This window comes from Monodelphis domestica, chromosome 1 (genome assembly GCF_027887165.1).
Source record: "Monodelphis domestica isolate mMonDom1 chromosome 1, mMonDom1.pri, whole genome shotgun sequence".
NCBI lineage: Eukaryota > Metazoa > Chordata > Mammalia > Didelphimorphia > Didelphidae > Monodelphis > Monodelphis domestica.
The window spans coordinates 207,959,692-207,986,396 of NC_077227.1; the positions used below are offsets into that span (position 1 = coordinate 207,959,692).

The 26,705-nt window shown below is 36.6% G+C and overlaps 1 protein-coding gene across 2 annotated transcripts in view; it reads left to right on the forward strand.

The window, feature by feature from the left end:
- GOLM2 (golgi membrane protein 2) overlaps positions 1-26,705 on the forward strand; it is a 107,428-nt gene that overhangs the window by 22,248 nt on the left and 58,475 nt on the right. For both annotated transcript variants that reach the window (XM_001363072.4, XM_001363237.4), the window contains exons 3-6: positions 6,808-6,910; positions 19,467-19,557; positions 22,735-22,879; positions 24,819-24,899. In XM_001363072.4, coding sequence (XP_001363109.1) covers positions 6,808-6,910; positions 19,467-19,557; positions 22,735-22,879; positions 24,819-24,899 — 420 coding nt within the window. The remainder of the gene's footprint in view (positions 1-6,807; positions 6,911-19,466; positions 19,558-22,734; positions 22,880-24,818; positions 24,900-26,705) is intronic.

Sequence of the window (26,705 nt, forward strand, 5' to 3'; positions counted from 1 at the left end):
CCAGAAAAAGTTGCAGTGCATCACTTGTCCAGTCCAGCTCAGCATAAGAAGAAAGACAAGGAGTTCTGCTGGTACTGGATGGCATTAGGCCAGAAGCACACCACACCCAGGGAGAGACTGTGTGCACCAGCAAAGAAAGGAGGTTCCAGATTTATACTGGAGAACTGGATGGAGATAAACACAAACTGACAACTTTGTTGCCCCTGCCCAGTTCCAGGCCACAGATCCAGGGCAGACTGACATGGTGATATGTGAAAGAGTTGGCATTCTAAGTAGGGAGGCACTGGACTGTACCAAGAAAGAAAGAAGTTTATAAGCCAGCAGCAGAGACAGTGTCCTGGTGCAGAGCAGGGTCTCATTTTCTAGTATGTAGCCCAGCCGAAAAAGGAATAGCCAGGACAGGAATCCCAGACCCAAGTAGATCCTACAGTTCTACCAGTGTGAATTAATAAAGTTTTTTAGCTAGCTGGTTGGGACTGAAGGTCCAGAAGCAATCTACTATTGCTCAGACCTAAACCGAAGTCACTAAATTGCAAAGCTGAGACAAGGATGGCAGCAATCAGAATTTGCCCTGGATCAAACCATTTGGGAGCACTGACAGCTTATAGATGTCCAACCTTTTTCAAAAATCCTAGAATAACAAAACACCCAGTACCTTAAGAAGGTAACAGTAGGTCCAGACCAAACCTTACCTCCATAAGTGTGACAGCCAGAAGATAAGGAGGTCCAACATCCTTCAGACCCTTCAAAGCTGTCAAAGTCCTTCTCTGGTCAAAAATGGGGAGATGAGAGGGGACAAAGATCTGGCAAGGCCAAAGCTGAGGTCTCTTTCTTTCTCAAGCAGTTCCTTCTCAGTGGTATGTTGAAAGACCACATATTTACAATTTTCCCATCTCAGTTCAATTTATTATATCCAAATATGATTCTTGTGCAACTTCATGTTATTTACAAGGCTTTTTTTTTTTAACTTTGCCCACAATCTTGATTTATTGGTGGATTGAGATATGTTCTTATTCAGTTAAGATATTAGTGCTAACATGAGGCAGGGTAGTTTCAACTCTACCCCCTTCTTAAACTTTTACTAATTAAACCATAGCCGTATGTGTCAAATGGGCTAGGTCTTCCTGGTTTGGAAGACAACTCCAATCCATTATTCTTGTTGCCTCTTCTATGAAAACAACTAGTAAATGACAAATGAAAAGATCATTAGTCTAAGCATTTAATTCACTGGATAAGGGAACTGCTTTGTCTTATTTCCTAAAGAGCTATTTTTTTTGTCTGTCTTTCTGACTTAAAAAAAAATTGATACATTTTATTTTTGCTATGTAACCACTTTTCAACAAACTCCTTTCTCCATGACCTTGTCACAGGACCTTTCCATAAAATAATAAAGAAAATTATCCAGTATAGTAATTGAGATTTATAATACATTTCAACTATTGGCTCTTCTGTTTGTTGTTGTTTTCAGTCTGGATCTGTGATATCATTGGCATAAGGAACTTGCAGTGAAGAAACCTCTTCTCCCAATACAGACTAGCAACTTTAAGTGTCTCGGTCTTAAGACATTTCTCTGGGGACACAGAGATCTTAAGTGATTTTTTTCCAAGGTCATATAGACAATGTGTCAGATGAGGTACATTAACTCAGGTCTTTCCAAATCTTAGGACTTTATCCATTATGTTGTACTTGGTCGCTCTTCTTAAGACTGATGATACTTTTGAACAGAACAAAATATGCCATTTAAAATCCTTACCTTTTGCCTTAATAAAAGTTCTAAGACAAAGAAAATTGGCAGGGGTTAGCAGTTGGGATTAAGTGATTTACCCGAGGTCACACAACTAGGAAGGGTCTGAGGTCATATTTGAACCCAGAGCCTTCTGACTCCAAGCTTGGCACTGTATCCACTGTGCTACGTAGTTGCCCAAAATGAAGTATGTTTTAACTTCATCTGGAATAAATACTGGTCATTATATTTGACTACATATATATATATATATATATTTGTGTGATTTGTTTTTGTTTTGTTTTTTTGGTGTTGACTTCATCTTAATTTTCCTTTGATTGTGTTTTACTTGATTTGCATCAGATCATAAAAGTATTTCCATGTTTTTTGGAATTACTCTTATTTAAGAATCCATACCATATTATAATAGTTAATTCAATCAGGCAGTTAATAAATATTTATTAACACCTCCTATATTCTAGGCATTATGCTAAATGCTGGTGATACAAAGAAAAGCAAAAAACATTCTCCACTCTCAAGGAATTCAGTGCCTTAATAGTGGAGATAACATGCAAAACAGCTACGTACAAACAAGCTATATATAGGAGAAAATGGAGAAAAATTAACAGAAGGAAGTCACTAGAATTAAAAGGAATCAGGAAAGGCTTGCTATAGAACATAGGTTTATACTTGAGACTTAAAAGAAGCAAGAGAATCTGCACGGCAGAGATGAGACCATTCCAGTTGTAGGAGATAGCCAGCAAAAAAACTCCACATTAAGAGAATGTCCTGCTCAAGAAACAATAAAGTCAGTTTCACTTGATTATAGAATATTGGGGGTGGGGGAGAGTATAGTGTAAAGTTTAAGAAGACTGTAAAGATGGGATGGGGCACATTTGAAAAAGCTTTGAATGCCAAACAGAGGATTTTATATTTGACCCTAGACGAGATAAGGAGCTATTGGAATTTATTGTTGGTGGGGTTTACAGTATTTTACATGATCAGACTTGTACTTCAGGAAGATCACTTTGACAGACAACTGGAAGATGGATCAGAGAGGGGAGAAACTTGTGGCAAGGAGACAAAGGAGCAGGCTATTGCAGTAGTCGGGCATGAGGTGATAAGGGCCTAAAGTAGAATAGTGACAGTATCAGAGGAAAGAAGGGGGACATATTTTAATTAAGAGATGTTATGAAAGTAAAATTGTCAGGCCAGAGCAATGTACTGGATATGGAAGAGTGCTGAGAGAGTAGGTTGTAAGCCTGGGTGACTGAGAGTGCTGGTGCCCTCCACAGGCAAGTTTGGAAAGGGGGAGTTTTGGAAGGAAAGATAGTGAATTTAGTTTGGGATATGTTGAGTTTGTTCAAGATGCCCAGTAGGCTAGCTAAGAGACAAAAAGGAGGATCAGTGGAATAGACTTGGGGTAAATGACCTCAGCAAGACAGTCTATGATAAGCCCAAAGATCCCAGCTTTTGGGACCAAAACCCATTATTTGATAAAAACTGCTGGGAAAATTGGAAGACGGTATGGGAGAGATTAGGTTTGGATCAATATCTCACACCCTACACCAAGATAAACTCAGAATGGGTGAATGGCCTGAATATAAAGAAGGAAACTATAAGCAAATTAGGTGAACACAGAATAGTATACATGTCAGATCTTTGGGAAAGGAAAGACTTTAAAACCAAGCAAGAGCTAGAAAAAAAATCACAAAATGTAAAATCAATAATTTTTATTACATCAAATTAAAAAGGTTTTGTACAAACAAAACTAATGCATCCAAAATTAGAAGGGAAGCAATAAACTGGGAAACAATCTTTATAACAAAAACCTCTGACAAAGGTCTAATTACTCAAATTTATAAAGAACTAAACCAATTGTACAAAAAATCAAGCCATTCTCCAGTTGATAAATGGGCAAGGGACATGAATAGGCAGTTTTCCAATAAAGAAATCAAAACTATTAATAAGCGCATGAAAAAGTGTTCTAAATCTTTTATGATCAGAGAGATGCAAATCAAAACAACTCTAAGGTATCACCTCACACCTAGCAGATTGGCTAACATGACAGCTATGGAAAGTAATGAATGCTGGAGGGGATGTGGCAAAGTAGGGACATTAATTCACTGCCAGTGGGGTTGTGAATTGATCCACCCATTCTGGAGGTCAATTTGGAACTATGCCCAAAGGATGATAAAAGACTGTCTGCCCTTTGATCCAGCCATAGCACTGCTGGGTTTGTACCCCAAAGAGATAATAAGGAAAAAGACTTGTACAAAAATATTCATAGCTGTGCTCTTTGTGGTGGCCAAAAATTAGAAAATGAGGGGATGCCCTTCAATTGGGGAATGGCTAAACAAATTGTGGTATATGTTGGTAATAGAATACTATTGGGCTCAAAGGGATAATAAAGTGGAGGAATTCCATGGGGACTGGAACAACCTCCAGGAAGTGATGCAGAGTGAAAGGAGCAGAACCAGGAGAACGTTATACACAGAGACTGATACACTGTGGTACAGTTGAATGTAATGGACTTCTCCATTAGTGGCAATGCATTGATCCTAAACAACTTGGAGGAATCTACGAGAAAAACCACTATCTACATTCAGAGGAAAAACTGTGGGAGTAGAAACACAGAAGAAAAACAACTTCTTGAATACATGGGTCAAGGGGATATGGTTGGGATGTAGACTCTAAATGAATATCCTAGTGTAAACAACATGGAAATAGGTTCTGATTGAGGACACAAGTAATACCCAATGGAATTGTGCATCGGCTGTGGGAAGGGTGGGCAGAGGGGAGAGAGGGAAATAATGTAATTATTTTAACCAAGGAATAATGTTCTAAATTGACTAAATAAATTAATTTTTAAAAAACAATGTCCAGTAGGCAATTGAAGATGCAAGATTGAAGGTAGAGAGGGTGATTAGGGCAGAGAGATAGATTTGAGGATCATCAGCATAAAGGTGATAATTGAGACCATAGGAACTAATGAGATCACCAAATGAAGTAATATAAAGAGAGAAGAGGACTAAGACCAGGACCCTGTGGTATACCCACAGTTAGTAAAAGTAACCATCGTTGGAGCAGCTTGGTGGCTCAGTGGATAGAGAGCCAGGCCTGGACACAGAATGTCCTGGCTTCAAATGTGGTCTCAGACATTTCCCAGCTGTGTGACCCTGAGCAAGTCATTTAACCCCCATTGCCTAGCACCTGCTATAATTCTGCCTTGGAATTTATACTTAGTATTGATCCTAAACAGAAGATAAAGGTTTTTAAAAGAGTAACCTTCATGAAGCTCTAGCAAAGGAGGTTGAGAATAGTCAGATAGGAGAACCAGGAGAGTGGTGTCCTGAAAATCTAGGGAAGACAGTACTAGGGAGGAGAAGAGTGATCAACAGTTATTTGGGGCATTTCTCATGCAATTGTTTTTTTTTAAACTTATCTTTTGGCTACTTAGCTTTTTTGAGGAATAGCCCTTAGAGATTTCCAATATTTCCAATTATATATTTCCAATATTTCCAATTAATATTTCCAATATTAACCTTTTTCTTTTGGATTAGATTTGCAATTTTACTTGCACAAGAAACACTCAGGGAGGAAACTCACTCTACCAATGGAGACCGATATACCTACTACAACTTGTAGTCTTTATGCAGTGGTATAGTGCATATAGAGCAGATCTCTCCATCCATAATACTGTGTAATTAGAATTTTTAGTTCATTGTTAGCTCTATATCTACATAAGATGCAACTTTAATGAAACTTCTCCAATCTACAATCAAAAATCATATTGTCAGGCACATATGCCCACTATTCATAGTTTATTCATGGGACATAGTTGTCTTTTTACAACTTGAAAAAAAATAAAAGGAATTTTCCTCCTGTTTCACTGCTGCTATCATATAACTCAGCTCTGGTGTTATCTGATAGAGATTATTGATTTTTTTTCCCACCCTGTACTTAAATTCCTTTATAAGGAGACCAGGGGAACAATGTCCATAACTATAGTCACCAAATCAGGGTATTTAAGATGATTTATACTATTAGATCATACCATTCTATGAATAAATTAAATCACAGACATTTAATTGACTCCTGTGCACTGTCCCAAGGCACTAGGGGATGGTAGAGAGTTTAGATAAAACATATTGTCCTCGTGGCATTTATAGTATTCTGGTGGTAAAGATGCAGACAAGAATTACTATAAACCCTAGGTCATAAGTTTATTGGAGAGGTGCAAAACAAAGTGTTTTGTGAAGTCCAATGGAGAAAGCTATTAGTAATTGGCAGGATGATAGGAGTCTTTTTAGATGAGGTGGCATTTGAATTGAGATTTAAAAAGATCGATTGGCTTTCTGTAAAAGTAGAAGCTGGTTGACTGCCTAGGAATGGGAATTTTTCAAGGGCAATTAACAAAGCTTTAAAAGTGTTATTGATGAATGGAATGGGAGTATCCATGATAATAACAATACTGAAAACAACAGCTAACATTTCAAAGCCCTTCCTGTATGCTACCTCATTGGATCATCACAACCCAGTGAGGTCAATGCTATTATTATCCTAGGATTAGGCAACTAGTAAATATATATGGTAGGATTTCAACTCAAGTCTTTCAGACTCTTAGTCTTGCAGTCTCTCCACTATTCCAACTGGCTGCTGATAAAATCATGAATTATTGAGGAAGGTGGAAGTCTGTACTATACTTTCACTTATATCTTTGATCTACATAATATGAGAAGGTGTGACTTTATTAATTTTGATAAGATTGAGCACTGCTAAACTACATAAATTTAAAATAAATTTCATTATTCATTTATGTATAAGCTACTGATATCATTTATTTTCCTTAAGATTATGGATAGAATAATTAGGACTTGTGCAGTAATTTTGTTTTGAAAGCCTGCAACAATTTAGTTGAATTTTTCAGTAGGAAGAACCAGAGAATTGCCTAGCCCTTACCACTCTTCTGCCTTGGAATTAATACACAGTATTGATTCCAAGATGGAAAGTAAGGGTTAAAAAAAAAAAAGGAAGGACTAGAGAAAGTGAACTTTCCTTTTTATTCTCTATTTTTGGATTAGAACAACTGGCTGAGCTTCGTCAAGAATTCCTTCGACAAGAGGATCAACTTCATGATTACAAGAAGAATAATACTTACTTTGGGAAGAGATTAGAGTATGAAAGGTAAGAAGTTCAGAAGTTTTTATCCACATTTCTTAATTTCAGAAACCTAAATACACATTCCTTTTTAGTTTCTGTTCTCCTCTTTCTGCCACTTTTCTACCTATTTCTACCTTCAGATCTCTCCTTTCACTGTCTTTTTGAAATTTGTTTCAAATTTCCACATTTCTATGTTAGTACATAGGAAATCAGAGAAGTCCCTCTTACTGGTGCCCATAAGATCTATGATCCATCTGTCTTAATAATTTGTATTACACAGTTCTAACAGACTCCAGAATCTAAATCCTTTATGTGTCAGAAAAACCCATTAGTGGTCCTAACAAATAGGAACTGGCGCTTCCGGTTAAGATGGCGGCTTAGAGAAAGCTGAAGTTCAGATCTCCGGAAAACCCTTCCCGACCGATCTCAAACTAGAAGCTCCTAAGGCGCCGAAATTCAAAACGATCAACAGCACAGACCCTGGGAACCCTCCTCCTGGACCTGGACCCGGTTCAAAAGGTACGGCTCCCCTTAAAAGCCAGAACCCGAGATCCCTCGGACCTCAGGGGTAGGAGCGCAGAGTCCAAGGCTCCCGGAAGCGGCAGCCTCGCCGGGCTCAGAGAGCAGGGTCTGAGGAACAACAACCCTCAGGGTCTTCTACCCAAGTCCCAGTCCGGGTGAAAGTTACTGCCTGGGGCTTCCGCTGCAGAGAGCCTGTCGGTCCGGGTGAAAGTTACTGCCTGGGGCCTCCGCTGCAGAGAGCTGGTCAAAACAACAGCAACCCTCAGGGCGGGCAAGACAGCCTCACGGGCTGGATCCTGCTATCCAAGTCTCAGTGAAAGTCTGTGCTCTCGGAGCTTGGGGAAGCGGCAGCCCATCCCCCCGCAGGCCGACGAAACAGCCTCACGGCCAGGGATTCTGAAGGCAACTTCCGGAAATCGAGCCAGGGGGAGAGTGTGGCCTCGTGGTCCCACCCTTCCATTCCAGTTCCAGTGAGGCATATTCAGTTTAACCCAGGGAACGCTCATAGAACCAACATCTGCCCAGGACTAAAGCCTCTGATCACCAGACAAAGACAAGAAAAGCCAATCCTCCACGTTCAGAGATGACAAACTCTACAGAAGCACAGAAGCCCCAAAATACCAAGAAAAATAAGAAGAAAGGGGCGACTCTGGACACATTCTATGGAGCCAAAATACAAAATACAGAGCAGATAGAAGAAGATATACAAGAAAATTCTCCAAAATCTTCCAAAGGAAATAGAAACTCTCCACAAACACATGAAGAATTTGAATCAGAAAGGACCAAAAAGATGGAAGCCCTCTGGGAGGAAAAGTGGGAAATGATGCAAAAGAAATTCACGCATCTACAAAACCAGTTTGACCAAACTGTAAAAGAAAACCAGGCTTTAAAGCAAGAACTAATAAAGCAAAGCCAAAACACCAAGAAATTAGAAGAGAACATAAAATATCTCACCGACAAGGTGATAGATCTGGAAAACAGGGGGAGAAGAGAAAATTTAAGAATAATTGGACTCCCAGAAAAGCCAGAAATAAACACCAAACTGGACATGGTGATACAAGATATAATCAAAGAAAATTGCCCAGAGATTCTAGAACAAGGGGGCAATACATCCACTGACAGAGCTCACAGAACACCTTCTACACTAAACCCCCAAAAGACAACTCCCAGGAATGTAATTGCCAAATTCCAAAGCTATCAAACAAAAGAAAAAATCCTACAGGAAGCCAGAAAAAGACAATTTAGATATAAAGGAATGCCAATCAGGGTCACACAAGACCTTGCAAGTTCTACGCTGAATGATCGTAAGGCATGGAACATGATCTTCAGAAAGGCAAGAGAGCTGGGTCTCCAACCAAGAATCAGCTACCCAGCAAAACTGACTATATACTTCCAAGGGAAAGTATGGGCATTCAACAAAATAGAAGACTTCCAACTTTTTGCAAAGAAAAGACCAGAGCTCTGTGGAAAGTTTGATACCGAAAATCAAAGAGCAAGGAATACCTGAAAAGGTAAATATTAAGGAAAGGGGAAAAATGTTATCTTCTTTTACTCAAACTCTCTTCTATAAGGACTACATTTATATCAACCTATGTATACTAATATGTGGGGAAAATGTAATGTATAAATAGGGGGTAAAGAAAGACCAAATAGAATAATGGTTCTCACACAAAGATTCACAGGGGAAGGGGAGGGGAAGAAAACTCCTATAAGAAGGAGAGGAAGAGAGGGGGGGGTGGGTTTACTTAAACCTCAATCTCAGGGAAATCAACTCTGAGAGGGAAAAACATCCAGATCCATTGGGATCTTGAATTCTATCTTACCCAACAAGGGTAAGGAGAAGGGAAAACCAAGGGGGGGAGGGGGAGAGGGAGAACAAAAAGGGAGGGAAAGAGAGGGGGGAAGGGGAGGGAACAAAAAGGGAGGGACTAAAAAGGGAAACATCAAGGGAGGGGACAAGGGGGACTGATTCAAAGTAAATCACTGGACTAAAAGGTAGAGCCGAAGAAGAATAGGTTAGAATTAGGGAAGGCAATCAAAATGCCAGGGAGTCCACAAATGACAATCATAACTTTGAACGTGAATGGGATGAACTCACCCATAAAACGTAGACGAATAGCTGAATGGATTAGAATCCAAAACCCTACCATATGTTGTCTTCAAGAAACACACATGAGGCGGGTTGACACCCACAAGGTCAGAATTAAAGGATGGAGTAAGACCTTCTGGGCCTCAACTGATAGAAAGAAGGCAGGAGTGGTAATCATGATATCTGATAAAGCCAATGCAAAAATAGACCTGATCAAAAGGGATAGGGAAGGTAATTATATTTTGTTAAAAGGGACTCTAGACAATGAGGAAATATCATTAATCAACATGTATGCACCAAATAATATAGCACCCAAATTTCTAATGGAGAAACTAGGAGAATTGAAGGAAGAAATAGACAATAAAACCATACTAGTGGGAGACTTAAACCAACCATTATCAAATTTAGATAAATCAAATCAAAAAATAAATAAGAAAGAGGTAAAAGAAGTGAATGAAATCTTAGAAAAATTAGAATTAATAGACATATGGAGAAAAATAAATAGGGATAAAAAGGAATACACCTTCTTCTCAGCACCACATGGCACATTCACAAAAATTGACCATACATTAGGTCATAGAAACATAGCACACAAATGCAAAAAAGCAGAAATAATGAATGCAGCCTTCTCAGATCACAAGGCAATAAAAATAATGATTAGTAATGGTACATGGAAAACCAAATCTAAAACCAATTGGAAATTAAACAATATGATACTCCAAAACCGTTTAGCTAAAGAAGAAATCATAGAAACAATTAATAATTTCATCAAGGAAAATGACAATGGCGAAACATCCTTTCAAACCTTTTGGGATGCAGCCAAAGCAGTAATCAGAGGCAAATTCATATCCCTGAAAGCTCATATTAACAAACAAGGGAGAGCAGAGATCAATCAATTGGAAATGCAATTGAAAAAACTGGAAAGCGATCAAATTAAAAACCCCCAGCAGAAAACCAAATTTGAAATCCTAAAAATTAAGGGAGAAATTAATAAAATCGAAAGTGATAGAACTATTGATTTAATAAATAAGACAAGAAGCTGGTACTTTGAAAAAACAAACAAAATAGACAAAGTACTGGTCAATCTAATTAAAAAAAGGAAGGAAGAAAAGCAAATTCACAGCATTAAAGATGAAAAGGGGGACAGTACCTCCAATGAGGAGGAAATTAAGGCAATCATTAGAAATTACTTTGCCCAATTATATGGCAATAAATACACCAATTTAGGAGAAATGGATGAATATATACAAAAATACAAACTGCCTAGACTAACAGAAGAGGAAATAGAATTCTTAAATAATCCCATATCAGAAATTGAAATCCATCAAGCCATCAAAGAACTTCCTAAGAAAAAATCCCCAGGGCCTGATGGATTCACCTGTGAATTCTATCAAACATTCAGAGAACAGTTAACCCCAATACTATACAAACTATTTGACATAATAAGCAAAGAGGGAGTTCTACCAAACTCCTTTTACGACACAAACATGGTACTGATTCCAAAACCAGGCAGGTCAAAAACAGAGAAAGAAAACTATAGACCAATCTCCCTAATGAATATAGATGCAAAAATTTTAAATAGGATACTAGCAAAAAGACTCCAGCAAGTGATCAGAAGGATCATTCACCATGATCAAGTAGGATTCATACCAGGGATGCAGGGCTGGTTCAACATTAGGAAAACCATCCACATAATTAACCACATCAACAAGCAAACTAGCAAGAACCACATGATTATCTCAATAGATGCAGAAAAAGCCTTTGATAAAATACAACATCCATTCCTATTAAAAACACTAGAAAGCATAGGAATAGAAGGGTCATTCCTAAAAATAATAAACAGTATATATCTAAAACCAACAGCTAATATCATCTGCAATGGGGATAAACTAGATGCATTCCCAATAAGATCAGGAGTGAAACAAGGATGCCCATTATCACCTCTACTATTTGACATTGTACTAGAAACACTAGCAGTAGCAATTAGAGAAGATAAAGAAATTGAAGGCATCAGAATAGGCAAGGAGGAGACCAAGTTATCACTCTTTGCGGATGACATGATGGTCTACTTAAAGAATCCTAGAGATTCAACCAAAAAGCTAATTGAAATAATCAACAACTTTAGCAAAGTTGCAGGATACAAAATAAACCCACATAAATCATCAGCTTTTCTATATATCTCCAACACAGCTCAGCAGCAAGAACTAGAAAGAGAAATCCCATTCAAAATCACCTTAGACAAAATAAAATACCTAGGAATCTATCTCCCAAGACAAACACAGGAACTATATGAACACAACTACAAAACACTCGCCACACAACTAAAACTAGACTTGAACAATTGGAAAAACATTAACTGCTCATGGATAGGACGAGCCAATATAATAAAAATGACCATCCTACCCAAACTTATTTATCTATTTAGTGCCATACCCATTGAACTACCAAAATACTTCTTCACTGATTTAGAAAAAACCATAACAAAGTTCATTTGGAAGAACAAAAGATCAAGGATATCCAGGGAAATAATGAAAAAAAACACATATGATGGGGGCCTTGCAGTCCCAGACCTCAAACTATATTACAAAGCAGCAGTCATCAAAACAATTTGGTACTGGCTAAGAAACAGAAAGGAAGATCAGTGGAATAGACTGGGGGAAAACGACCTCAGCAAGACAGTATACGATAAACCCAAAGATCCCAGCTTTTGGGACAAAAATCCACTATTCGATAAAAACTGCTGGGAAAATTGGAAGACAGTGTGGGAGAGACTAGGAATAGATCAACACCTCACACCCTACACCAAGATAAATTCAAAATGGGTGAGTGACTTAAACATAAAGAAGGAAACCATAAGTAAATTGGGTAAACACAGAATAGTATACATGTCAGACCTTTGGGAGGGGAAAGGCTTTAAAACCAAGCAAGATATAGAAAGAATCACAAAATGTAAAATAAATAATTTTGACTACATCAAACTAAAAAGCTTTTGTACAAACAAAACCAATATAACTAAAATCAGAAGGGAAACAACAAATTGGGAAAAAATCTTCATAGAAACCTCTGACAAAGGTTTAATTACTCATATTTATAATGAGCTAAATCAATTGTACAAAAAATCAAGCCATTCTCCAATTGATAAATGGGCAAGGGAAATGGATAGGCAGTTCTCAGATAAAGAAATCAAAACTATTAACAAGCACATGAAGAAGTGTTCTACATCTCTTATAATCAGAGAGATGCAAATCAAAACAACTCTGAGGTATCACCTCACACCTAGCAGATTGGCTAACATAACAGCAAAGGAAAGTAATGAATGCTGGAGGGGATGTGGCAAAGTAGGGACATTAATTCATTGCTGGTGGAGTTGTGAACTGATCCAACCATTCTGGAGGGCAATTTGGAACTATGCCCAAAGGGCGACAAAAGAATATCTACCCTTTGACCCAGCCATAGCACTGCTGGGTCTGTACCCCAAAGAGATAATGGACACAAAGACTCGTACAAAAATATTCATAGCTGCGCTCTTTGTGGTGGCCCAAAACTGGAAAACGAGGGGATGCCCATCAATTGGGGAATGGCTGAACAAACTGTGGTATATGTTGGTGATGGAATACTATTGTGCTCAAAGGAATAATAAAGTGGAGAAATTCCATGGAGACTGGAACAACCTCCAGGAAGTGATGCAGAGCGAGAGGAGCAGAACCAGGAGAACATTGTACACAGAGACTAATACACTGTGGTATAATCGAACGTAATGGACTTCTCCATTAGTGGCGGTGTAATGTCCCTGAACAACTTTCAGGGATCCAGGAGAAAAAAAACACCATTCATAAGCAAAGGATAAACTATGGGAGTGGAAACACCGAGGAAAAGCAACTGCCTGAATACAGAGGTTGAGGGGACATGACAGAGGACAGACTTTAAATGAACACTCTAATGCAAATACTATCAACAAAGCAATGGGTTCAAATCAAGAAAACATCTAATGCCCAGTGGACTTACGCGTCGGCTATGGAGGGTGGGGGGGAGGAAAAGAAAATGATCTATGTCTTTAACGAATAATGCTTGGAAATGATCAAATAAAATATATTTAAAAAAAAAAAACAAATAGGAACTGGCAAAAGTTTATTTCAGTATTACTATATGGATCAATGATCTTCTTGATGTGGTTCCTTCAGTGGTACAGATTGCAATCCATTAATAAGTGTCATCCTGGGTAATTCTTATTCACATCTTCCTTTAAATCTTCTCTAAAATATTCACCCCAAATGTTAGGGACCCTCTTATAAAATTAATAACATCACATGATTACCATTGGAGCCTGGAGGCTTTCAGATATCCTTCACTCTTATTAAATAGCCAGCCCACTTCTTTTTCAGCAATTTTTCTCTCTGATGATGTGACACAGGCGGGGTCCAGTCTCACTCGAGGACTCCAGGGTTCCCGACAGGTGGCGAACAATCAGTCAAAATAAATAACAAATGGAAAACAGCTTAATCATTATGGCCATGGGACTGCTTTGCATCTGACAACTGCTCCGCCATTCCCAGGCCTGGAATTTATTTTTATACCCATTCTCTTGGCATGCAGATTACATTACCTAACACACATGTTCAAAGAGAGATAATTGGAAAAGTGATACATTAACTTTTAACAAATCACTTGATTAACATTCTATATTCTTATATTGTGATTATAGATAGCATACAAGATAAATGATTTCATCACAGGTGGCTTAATTTTCTCATTACCCTTTGAGAAGTTTTGAGCTTACAAACAATCAAGGAAAATTCCTTATTACTTTTAATAAAATGGAATAATTAATCAACAGTTCTTAAAAGACAATTCAACAATCATATCATTGAGGTTGAGGGGTACTGGGAACACAATTCAAATTTAGACTGGTCATTTCTCAGGGTTTTTACTAGGGAGTTCCTGAGTTACTGATTTGTGTAATCGAGTCACTGAAGCATATTGAAGCTTGATGTACTTATAGTGTACCTGTATGTATTGTATGGGCCTTTATGATTGATTTGTGTGCTGGCTTCATAAGAATAGGTTTTTGTGAGTGGGAAAGTTTTGGGCTTGGCCTGTAGCTGCAGTTTTGCTGGGAATTATGTACCTAAGTAAAAGTTAACCCATGATAATCTTTTTTGGGATTGGGTTTAAGGGTCTGATCTTTTGGTGATGTTTTAGAGAATTGGGGTACAGGTGTTTTGCTCTTGCATTATTCCTTTTGAGACTGGGGGAATAATAATCACAATTTATAGGTAAGGGGCATTGATAAAAGAGGTCATGTAAAAGGGGATAGAGTGGGCAATCACATCTCGCCAAGGATCACTCTGTGGTCTCCTCAGCTACCACACGTGACTGTCAAGGCGTCGTGGCCTGATGGCTCCCAGCAATGATGTCCTTTAAATCACTTCTCCTACTCAAATTTTCATTGATAATGGGCTCCAGGCTACTCTGAACCACTGTGCACCTTTCATTGACCTTTGAGTGACCTGCAGCTTTAATTCATCTGACATTCCTTGAGCCAAAGCCATAAAAGGTGCACAGTTTCTCATATTATTTATTCATATTACATGTATATGTATGTGCATCTGTGTGTGCAGACACACACACAAATTGAGTAATTCTATAGAATTATCTCTTTAGCTGCATTTTACACTTTGAACAACAGAAATCTTTTATTCACTTAGTTTTCCCCAGTAAATACTTAGATTAAGCTCTTTTTAATGCTTATGAATCCCATTTAAAAGCTATTTATAGGGACTTCCGGGTAATCATGGCTGCAATCTAGACGCCACACGCTTCCTCTCCCCGGCACCGAACGAAATGGATTACATCAAGGGAGCATAGGGTCGCCTTTGGAGGAACAGAGGGACTCCCCAGTACCCCACAGAGGCAAAGGTGCGTGGGGCTTGAACATTTCCACACTGAAATAGGAAGGAAGAGCTTGCACAGAAAAGTGAACTGAGCCGCCCTTCCCCCACCCCACCTCCCCCACTAAACCAGAGTGAGCTACCTGAGCGCTCACCGGGACAGCGAGTGAGTGGGGAGTGTCTCTGTCTGGGGGGGCTCTCCAGGGTCCTTGGGATCTGGGGACTGCCAGGAAAAGGCGTCTCAGGGCGCTTTCACTGGAGAATCCAGCGGAACTGTACTTGGGGCAGGCTGCGCTGAACAACGCGGAGCACGCGCTGATTATCTGGGCGGAGCTGAATACCTGGGCTCGGAGGCTGGGAAGAACTAGTCTGAAGCAACCTAAATTCACAGAAAAACCGCTCATATAACCCAGACCCCAGACCAAAAAGGAAAGGGGAATAAAACCACCAAAGGGATGGCTCACATGGCCCAAAATCAAGCCTCCAGGAAGAAAGGGAAAAAAGTGACTATTGAAAACTTTTATGGTGGGAGTACCCAAGGAAAAGAGGAGAATGAGGAGGAAATCCAAAAAAATTCAGAACACGCCTCCCAAAATGGAAACTATCAACAAGCTCTGGAAGATCTCAAACTGGAACTTATCCAAAAGATGGAAACCTGGAAAGAAAAATGGGAGAAAGAGATCAGCTGTCTGACAGATAAGAATGCTCAATTGGAAAAAGAACTCGAAGCATCCAATAGAAGGGCAGACAAGGCTGAAAAGCAAAACCAGTCCCTAATGACCAGAATTAAGCACCTCGAAGAAAGTGAGATGATAAAACAGCAAGAATCAATAAAGCAAACCCAAATAATTAATGAATTGGAAGAAAACATAAAATATCTCACTGAGAAGGTCACAGACCTGGAGAACAGAGGAAGACGAGAAAATCTCCGTATTATCGGTCTCCCAGAAAAACCAGAGGTAAACAACAAATTGGATAGTATTCTACAGGAGATTATAAAAGAAAATTGCCCCCACGTTCTGGAGCAAGGGGGCAAAATAGAAATAGAAAGGATTCATAGAACACCTTCTATACTAAAAGCTATTTATATTCTAGGGTTTGGTGTAATTAGTACAGTGCCATCTTCAAATAGAAGTTTATGGAAGACCTACTTCCAGCTGGGCTGTACACTGGACATCTTCCATGACAGCAATATATACTTTTGGGGAAAACAGATTTATCTTTTATATCTTTTTTGATGTTAATAACAAGAATATTGTTGGATAAAGATAACTCAGATGTTACAACTTTCAGGAAATCTTATATGATTTTGATATATGGATGAGAGACATCTTTTTGGAGTAGAGCATTTAAGAGTGGGATCTTATATTTTCTATACCTTTTAGTCATTTGTGTGACTATAAAGAGGTGGTTTGCTATATAATACCATTTATAGAGGCCTCTCTAGTCTCTTTTTGTACCTTTGTCCCAGAATTTCTCAATGTGTGTGAATTAATTTCATAATATTTTATAGGAAATAGAAAGTAGACAATTATGAATGAGAATTATTCATATTTTTATCAGTCACCGTTTTGTAAAGATAATAAATTCTGTTATTTTTTCCCCTAAGTATTTATCATCTTTCCCTCTTTCAGATAGTTTGAGATTTGATTCTTCTGCAGCTTTCAATTTGTGTTTTTTCCAGCACAGACCTCCTTTGTATGCACATGGTTAATCTACATATTCTTTCTTTCTTTGTTTTCATTAATCATTAAGCATTTTTAAAGTACCTTCTATGTTCCAGTTAATAATTTAAATTCTGGAGATAGAAAGAAAGGCAAAATATGGTTACTGCTCTCAAGGAACTCACAGTCTAATGGAAGAGACATCATGTAAACAACTATATATAAATAAGATAGGAATTGGAGATAATTAATAGAGGGAAGGCTCTAGCATTAAGGGGGAATCAGAAAAAACCTAGTGCCATTTAACTGTTTCCTTATTTTAGTAAATCAGGAACTATACCATTAGTGTACAAATATAACTTTTTTCATTGATAGAAAAAAATATTTTAGAATTTTTTGAATGATCTTTTTTTTTTTGCCTTTTGCTGTCTTCTTTCCAGTTTTTTTCTTAGGTGCTCCTTAGATGATCTGACAAACTTGGGTCTCCTACCAAGTTTTCTGTAAACTTTTGTTTCTTCTGTTGCTCATTTCTGTTCTATGGGATGATACTGTTCATAATTTTCCACTATTTTCTTCTATAAGATATTACTAATGAGCCAGGTTGCCTTTGACTGCCATATTACTCTTGAGTGGCAAGGAGATGAATTTTCTGCTGGCTAAGGCAGGTTTAGGCTCTTCTGATCTTCTTGTGGGAGGGTTGATTTGCAACACCTAAACTTCTTTAGGAAGCAGTGGTAGTCTGTATCAATCTGATTTTAGAATTTTAGAATTCATTTTCCATTTTCTGGTGTTCATAAATTGCTTAAATAGATCAGGTTGAAGTTTCCTCATTTATATGCCATTTTCCTCTCATTTTTATTCTTCTACTTATGTATTTTTTTTTATCTTTTCCCTAAAAAATCCACTGTCTGACTATACATAGACAGCTGGTTCAGAAGTAACCCTAAGTAGTAACCAGTCATACATATCCTGTTTATCAGGACATAATTAATTTCTGGTTTTTCATTATTATTTGCCAGGTCCCTTGTTCAGTGACTGCTGACTTTGTGTTAAGAATGTATTCATGACATAAGAATATGAAACTTTTGTATAGTCTACAAGCTTTTAGTTTCTCTTATATTTAATTCATGAACTGTCTTTTCAACACATTTTTCACTGTCCTCTTCAGTGTTCACTTTTTGTATGAAAGCATATATATGTTGATTTAATTTGTAGGTTTTTATCTAGTTCTTATAGAATTTCTCTACTTTCTCATCCTATGATGATATTCACATTAGTCACTAGATAAGGATCTTGCATTTTATAATACCGTATTAATGTTTTGGGACAATTGATTCTTTGTTGAATTTTCTGACCTCCTTGTTTCTACTTTGTCAACTATCCTTTCAGAAGTAGAAGAATGCCATGCAGACTATTCTGTGTTTTTATTTCATGGGTTGTTGTGACTAAAGAATGTAGTCCTAAGTGACCAGGCTATAGGTACAAGGAAGCGCATTGAAATAGGTTGGTTCTCAGAAGGCAAACCACCAGCTGCCACTACCATAGCCTTTATAGTCTTGTGGAATCTGCCAATACTTACATTCCATTGGCAAAGCCCAGTGGAGAGCCCAGAATCATCCCTTTGCCAAAATAGGGCATTAGAGTAGGATTTTGTGAAGGACCAAAGGCAAAGGCAAAAGAAGAAAATAAGGCCCTTTTGAAAAGGAAACTAGTAAATAAAATTAACGTGGAACAGGTTGTAAGAGAAAAGAAAAATAGTGTTCTAAAGGAAAGTAAAAGAAAACCACCTTATTATACTCCTGTCTCATTATTTCTTGCCCTTGTATATATACTTACATATACACCTACACAGTCCAGATGCAAGTTCATGAAGGCAGGGAACTCTCTTGTTAGAGAGCAGCTACTGTAAAAATTATTTTTTCCCTTTTATACCATCTCCTGGTTATTCTTCTTCCTTTTCCTCCTTTCTCCATTCCTGTTTCAAATTGAATTTTTTGTTTTCCTTTTCAGATCAGAGGCCTGCTAAAAATGAAAGCATGTATTAACTTTTAGATAAATGCTTCTTAAAAATCCTTATTAAATCTCATGCTAGTGGTTCTCATCCTTTCCTGGTTCACTGTGGTGAATCACTGTGGTAGTGATTTTATCTCTTTTGCTGCTATCTTTTTCTCTTTTGTTAATGAAGCTAGCTGTAGAAAATGTTTGCAGTACAAAAATAATAGTTGAACACTTTACTCTTTCTAAAATCCATTTTTTTTTGGTCACTTGTTAATGAATACTTTTTCCTTTTGATTACTAGCTTTCTGAATTTCTATTGCCATGCTGAACCATACACACCTTTTCAAATGTGTGCCCACTTCTAGGCAACTTGGAGAGGAAGTCAGTGTAACAAAAAAGAATGATTGTTTCCATTTTAGTTTTCAGTGTGGGCAACAGATCAAGGAACTAAGAGCACAACATGAAGAAAATATTAAGAAGTTAGCAGATCAATTTATGCAAGAACAAAAGGTAAATCATTTCTAAGTTTTTTCTCTTAATTGAAATATATTATTTTGTTTAAAACTTGAGAAATTCAGGCTTTAATTTTATGGTGACACTTTAATTTGCCCAGTAGATTGAATGTTTACATGGCTATAGTTATCTAAGGTTTTAAAATTTACTGTTAGCTTAAATTTCCTTAAAGTTTTTTAAAAATATTTTTTCTTTGATATATTTGCCAGATTATGTGATGAATAATGTTCTATTGAATATAAGTCAAATTTTTATAAATTTGAGGAACAATTCAGTATTTAATAATCATCAAACTTATACAAATTATTTTAGAATTAAGCAACTGTTATATAATCAATTTTTGTTAATTTGGGGGGAGAATTAGGGATCAAGCATTTGAAAAGCTTTCCCTCCTTTCTTCCATTCCTCGTTTGTTCATAAAAGTGTCCCATTATCTAAATCACTGCCTTGCACATAAATAATAAATGCTAAATAAGTGTTTGCTGTTTGACTGTTGGATGGGTTGACTTAATGATGTACTCAGCAAAATCTTAGGTACCACAGTGTTCTGTTACACCCTTGTTCACCTTAGTGGTTGATTTCTAATACCAGATCAGCTTTTGGGGGAGGGTTGCAGAGAATAGGTACTTCGTCATTTAAAGACCCTTTCTTTCCATCTGATGCAAAAAAGAGTCTACCTTGACAATGAATCCTTGTCAATATATTCTAACTACCTGATAATCTAATCTAATCTCCTGATGGGAATTTAGAATTACAGAATTTTAAAACAGAAAGAGATCTTACAGGTCTAGTCCACCCTTTTCATTTTAAAGATTCATTATAGTCACTGGTCCTCTTATCCACAGTTCCTGATGACTGAGTAGACAATTTCAAGAATTTCCATAACTAAAAAAAAAAAATTCAGCACTGATCCAATGGTGATGAGACTTTTTGTTAATAGCTAATCTGTGATTCTTTTTCAGTGGGTATTTCCTCCCTTGTGCAGATCACAATTTTCCCATGACCTGGTTGACAGGCTTCTAGAGTCACTGTGACCTAAAACTTCATCTTCTGCTAGCTAGCTTATTGATGAGCCTCTCTCATCTTAGCTAAGGATGGGATCCTATCTGAAGCGTTTCCAGCTTGGTGTAACCTGCCAGCGATTGTGCTGTCCTATCATAGCCCAGGGTCCTTTCCACAGTGAGGCATCAGTCCAGGCCCTTTCCTCAGTAAGACATCAGAATTATTCTTGTATTTAGGAAAGATCTTTGTTAATAACAGGAATATCTGATTCTATTTACTTTTGATTTTTTTTGAACAGAAAAAAATTTAAATGGAATTGATTCCGTCTTTATTTTATAGCTTCATTAGTAAAGCAATGAATAGGTTGTTAGGAATAGAAAACTGGAACCTGGAAATAGTTTCATATAGAATGAGACTTTATAATAATATATATTAAAATAAGCTCCTAGATAGTAGCTGGGTTGCTCAGTGGATTGAAAGCCAGGCCTACAGACAGGATCCTGGGTTCAAGTGCCTCGGGCACTTCCCAACTGTGTGACCCTGGGCAAGTCACTTGACCCCCATTGCCTAGCCCTTACCACTCTTCTGCCTTGAGACCACTACACAGTATTGATTCCAAGATGGTAGGTAAGGGTTTAAAAAAAAAATAGCTCCTACTTGTAGTAAATTTACTTTGTAGAAACAAGCTATAAAATTTATCAAGCTGGTCTTCAGAATGACACAATATCAGTCTTATCTGAAATTCTGCTGCTATAAAAAAAATTTTAGCAGGTGAAAGAATTTTCAGTTATGTTCTGTTTGTTCAGCAGAGAAAGTAGCATCCTTTTATTAAACATAATTTTGCATAGGTTTGCCTCCTGTAAGGAAAATTATTAATGAATTCTGATTGTTGTGCATGTTCAAATTTATTTGAGTAGATGGTGAAAGATAAAACAGATCTTCACAGAATTTTCAATACCATTATGAGAAATGCCAGATTTTAATTCAGGCTAAGTATTTTGTCTGAAAATATACTTTATACCTTAATGTACACTATTTCCAGATACGGATGTCTATAGATATAGGAAAGGAAAGGATATATATAAAGATATAGATATAGATAGATATACACACACAAAAACATACACATAAGATGTCCCAACTATGTTAGGGCACTTTCAAGTTGTAATAGGAAATCACAAAGAATAACAAAATTAATTTTTTACTCTTAAAATTTTAAATGGCTTAAAACTGCAATAAGTCTTTTGAAATATTCTGTGTTTAACAAATGTGTATGTATATATACATCCATATCTCTCTTTAGGCTTTTCTGGGAAATGAGAAATACTATTGTCAAAAATACAACAAGGTGGTAATATAGGTAGAAATGGCAGGTGAACATCTTTGTTTATTTTTCTGGCTTATGTTAACAATGGCAGAAAATGTGTTCTCTTCCTCCTATTATTTTTTGGTTCCTTTAATGGGATATACATAAAAATTCTTTTTACAAAAATAAGTACATAATTTAACATTTTTCTCAATGTCATATTTAATTGGATAATTAGGTAAGCCTAACACTTTAGATTTATTTGTTTTTAAATGTTTTTTCATGTTTACATTATTCATTTTCTTTCCCTCCCCCTCTCAGGTCCAATAAGCAATTCCACTTGGTTGTACAAATGTTATCACTTAATACCTATTTCCATATTATTCAAGGCCTAACATTTTAGGCCATTTATTGTAATTGGAAGCTTTAAAAAATGAGTTTGTTACTCCTTTGTGACTTCCTATTACTAAACAATAACAGCAATTCATATTTATATAGCACTTTAAAATTTACATAATATTCTCCTCATAACCTTGGGCAGAAGATGGTTTTGTTTATGCCTCTCCTTACCCTTGCCCAACACATTCACATTTTACAGATATGCAAACAGGATAAGCAGTTGCATGATTTGTCTGTATTCATACAGGTTTCAAAGCCAGAATTTGAACATAGTTTTTCTGACTCCCAGTTCTATCCAGTGTATAACAATATATTCCATGTAACATTTCCATATATATAAGGTTCAAACGTTGGCATATTAAAAAGTTGGAAGGTTAATTATCTCTGGGCATGTAAGAAGTAAACAAGTATGTAATATCTGGAATTGAAAAAAATTTCCTATTTACCAACTCTATATTTTTCAACAGCAAGAAGCCCTAAAGACTCAGCAGAATAATGTAATAGAATTGGATACAAAAGAACAGGAAGTACCCAAAAATATTCCAGATGAAGTTGAGAGTGTTGCAGATAAGAATGAAAAACCCTCAAGCAATCACATTCCACATGGGAAAGGTATTTTATTTTATTTTGATTTTTAAAATTAATTTATTTAGTCAATTTAGAACGTTATTCCTTGGTTACAAGAATCATATTATTTCCCTCCCTTCCCTCACCACACCCTTCCCATAGTCGATGTGCAATTTCACTGGGTATTACATGTGTCCTTGATCAGAACCTATTTCTATGTTGTTGGTGTTTGCACTAGGATGTTCATTTAGAGTCTACATCCCCAGCCATATCCCCTCGATCCATGTATTCAAGCAGTTGTTTTTCTTCTGTGTTTCTACTCCCACAATTTTTCCTCTGAATGTGGATAGTGTTCTTTCTTGTAGATTCCTCCCAGTAGTTCAGGATCATTGCATTTCCACTAATGGAGAAGTCCCTTACATTCAATTGTACCACAGTGTATCAGTCTCTGTGTATAATGTTCTGGTTCTCCTCCTTTCGCTCTGCATCAATTCCTGGAGGTCATTCCAGTTCCCAAGGAATTCCTCAACTTTATTATTACTTTGAGCACAATAGTATTCCATCACCAACATATACCACAATTTGTTCAGCCATTCCTCAATTGAAGGGCACCCCCTCATTTTCCAATTTTTTGCAACCACAAAGAGCACAGCTGTGAATATTCTTGTACAAGTCTTTTTCCTTATTATCTCTTTGGGGTACAAACCTAGCAGTGCTTTGGCTGGATCAAAGGGCAGGTAGTCTTTTATCACCCTTTGGGCATAGTTCCAAATTGCCCTCCAGAATGGTTGGATTAATTCACAACTCCACCAGCAATGCATTAATGTCCCAACTTTGCCACATCCCCTCCAGCATTCATTACTTTCCTTTGCTGTCATGTTAGCCAATCTGCTAGGTGTGAGGTGATACCTCAGAGTTGTTTTGATTTGCATTTCTTGGATTATAAGAGACCTAGAACACTTTTTCATGTGCTTATTAATAGTTTTGATTTCTTTAACTGAAAATTACTTATTTATGTCCCTTGCCCATTTATCAATTGGAGAATGGCTTGATTTTTTTTTGTACAATTGGTTTAGCTCTTTATAAATTTGAGTAATTATATCTTTGTCAGAGGTTTTTGTTATGAAGATTGTTTCCCAATTTGTTGCTTCTCTTCTAATTGTGGTTGCATTGGTTTTGTTTGTACAAAACCTTTTTAATTTGATGTAATCAAAATTATTGATTTTACTTTTTTTTTCTAGCTCTTGCTTGGTTTTAAAGTCTTTCCTTGGGAAAGGTATTTTTAAAAAATACTAATGGCATATTTTTCTTCTTCCTATTTGTAAATCTTCCCATTCAAATTTATAAAGGTGATTAGTTTCAGATTTTTAGTTTCATATAATCAGTAATTATATAGAAGGTAGTCAGAAAATATATAGTAGGTGGTCAAATTCATTTATATATATATATATATATATATTTATATATATATATATATTTTTTTTTTAAAATAGTAGTGATACAGCTAGTATGTTTCAGGGACCTAGATGATTCTGACTTCATAACTGCATTCTATCCAGTATGTCACTCACTATGCCTCTGCCTCTAAAGTTTTCAGTATTGTGTCAAAATTGTATCCTTCTCCTCTCTGCACATTGTAAATAATTAAATATTCCTTTTATAAACAGAAGGGGAAAAGTAAATGGATTTGGGATTTTTCTTGTTTCAGGGATTGATGATCCAGAATACCAAGTCAATGACAAAGGGTATCAGAAAGTAGATGAATTGTAAAACCCAGTTGAATTGCTCATTGGCTATGGGAAGGGGAAGTAGGAGGGAAGGGAAAGAATATGAACCATGTAACCATGGAAAAATATTCTTATTTAATTAAATAAATATTTTTTGAAAGTAGATGAGAATGAGATGGAAATTTTTACTTTCCCTTCACACATTTCCAATTTCTTAGGGAAAATACAGAAATATAATTTTGTCATTTCTTGGGCAGATCAAATTAAACGAGCTGGTGATGCAGGGATGCCTGGAATAGAAGAGAATGACCTTGCAAAAGTTGATGATCTGCCTACCTGTAAGTAAGAATAACACATAGATATATCTTAACAGATAAACTTTTTATGATGATTTTGCTTTTTTATTTGGTGGTAGAATTTGTTAAAAGTCACATATTTTGGATAGACAATATAAATACTATTCAACAAAAATTAAATGCCTGTAAAAGATACTGTATTTTGTGTTGAGGATATCAAGACAAAACAAGATGTTTACCCTATCCTCAAGGAGCTTATATTCTATTAGAAGGAATAAGACATGCAGAAGAGACTAATGTCAGGCAAAATATAATAAGTATAAGGTAGAGGTTCGATCATAGTACTATGAGAAATTGAATTTACTTTCAGCTGGGAGTTTGAGAGAAAGCTTCACAGAGAATATGGCATCTGGGTCCAGAAGGAAGGTCAGGAGAAATTTTATTTTATGAGGTAGAGTTGGAAAGTATGTTCTAATATGAGGGACAGCATGATCAAAGATAGATATAATGTCATGTACTAGATGTTTAATAAATATTTGACTGATTGAAATGAAATATATTCAGAAAGATATAGATTTGACAATAGGGAAGGGGTAGGATAAGGAAAGTGATATGTAATTTAGTTTGTCTAGAATACAGTATTTTTCTATAATAATATGAAATACTGATTTTCATTTTATTAACAGGAATAACACAAAGACAATCCAGACTGCAATGTAATCTGGAAATGTGGTCTAAATAAGCAAAATTTCTAGATAACTAAGGATTATTTTTTTAAGTACCTGAACTTTTCCCTTGCACTGTTATTTCATATTTTAAAAAATGTAATGCATACTTTTCTGCCTTAGCAAAAAGAATATACAGAACATAATTTAACTTTCTTGATACTTAAGGGATATCATTTTTAATGTAATTAATTTATTTTTAAAGTATTTTTCCATGTTTACATGATTCATTTTCTCCTTCTCCCCCCCCCCCCCCCCCCCGGAGCTAACAAGCAATTCCACTGGATTATACCTGTATTAAGGGATATAATTTTTGAACAATTACTGTGTTGTGCTGTAATATAATGATAAAGTCAGAGTTCTCATATCCATTCTTTGTGCCACTACTCCAGTTCTAACCCTTATTACTTTTTGTTTTTGATTATTACAATTGGCCTAACTGGTTTTGTTGTCCACAGTTGCTCCCTTCTGTAATCATATCTGATTCTTAGCTGCTAGATTTATTTTCATTTATTTTATTTATTTCATGCCTCCTTAAAGTACTTTGAGTAGATCCAAAATCCTTAGCCCAATATTCAGTGCCCTAATATCTGGTTACAACTGTTTCTCCTTTCATATAATCTGTGCTGAAGATAAAATGAACTAATCTAATCATTATTGCCTGAATAATTCTAGTACTTTCCCACGTCTATGCCACTGTTTATGATTTCCCTTCTTTATACAATGCCCTTGTAGGCTCAGTGCAAATGCTAACTTCTCCCTGAAACTTCCCATGTTCTTTTTCATTCTCCTGCTTCCAACTCTTTATCCCAAATATGATTCCAGAATCTTCTCTTCATCATATAGGTTCGTTGTGTTTAGAAATATAGAATTAATGAGAGTAGCAGCCTAATTTGTATTCCTCATTCCTGGTTAACCAGGAGTCCCTGATGCATTTCCTTTGGCTTCCTTGTTCCTTTATTGCTTCATGGTGAAGAAGGAAGAAGGAGCAGTTATATCATGATATGATTATCCTTCTAAAATGAAGATTCTCAGCTTAAGAGTTATGATCCTTTCAATGAATAGACTTCAGGGGATCCATGAATTTTGGGGGGAAATTACATGTTTGTTTCAACATAATTAG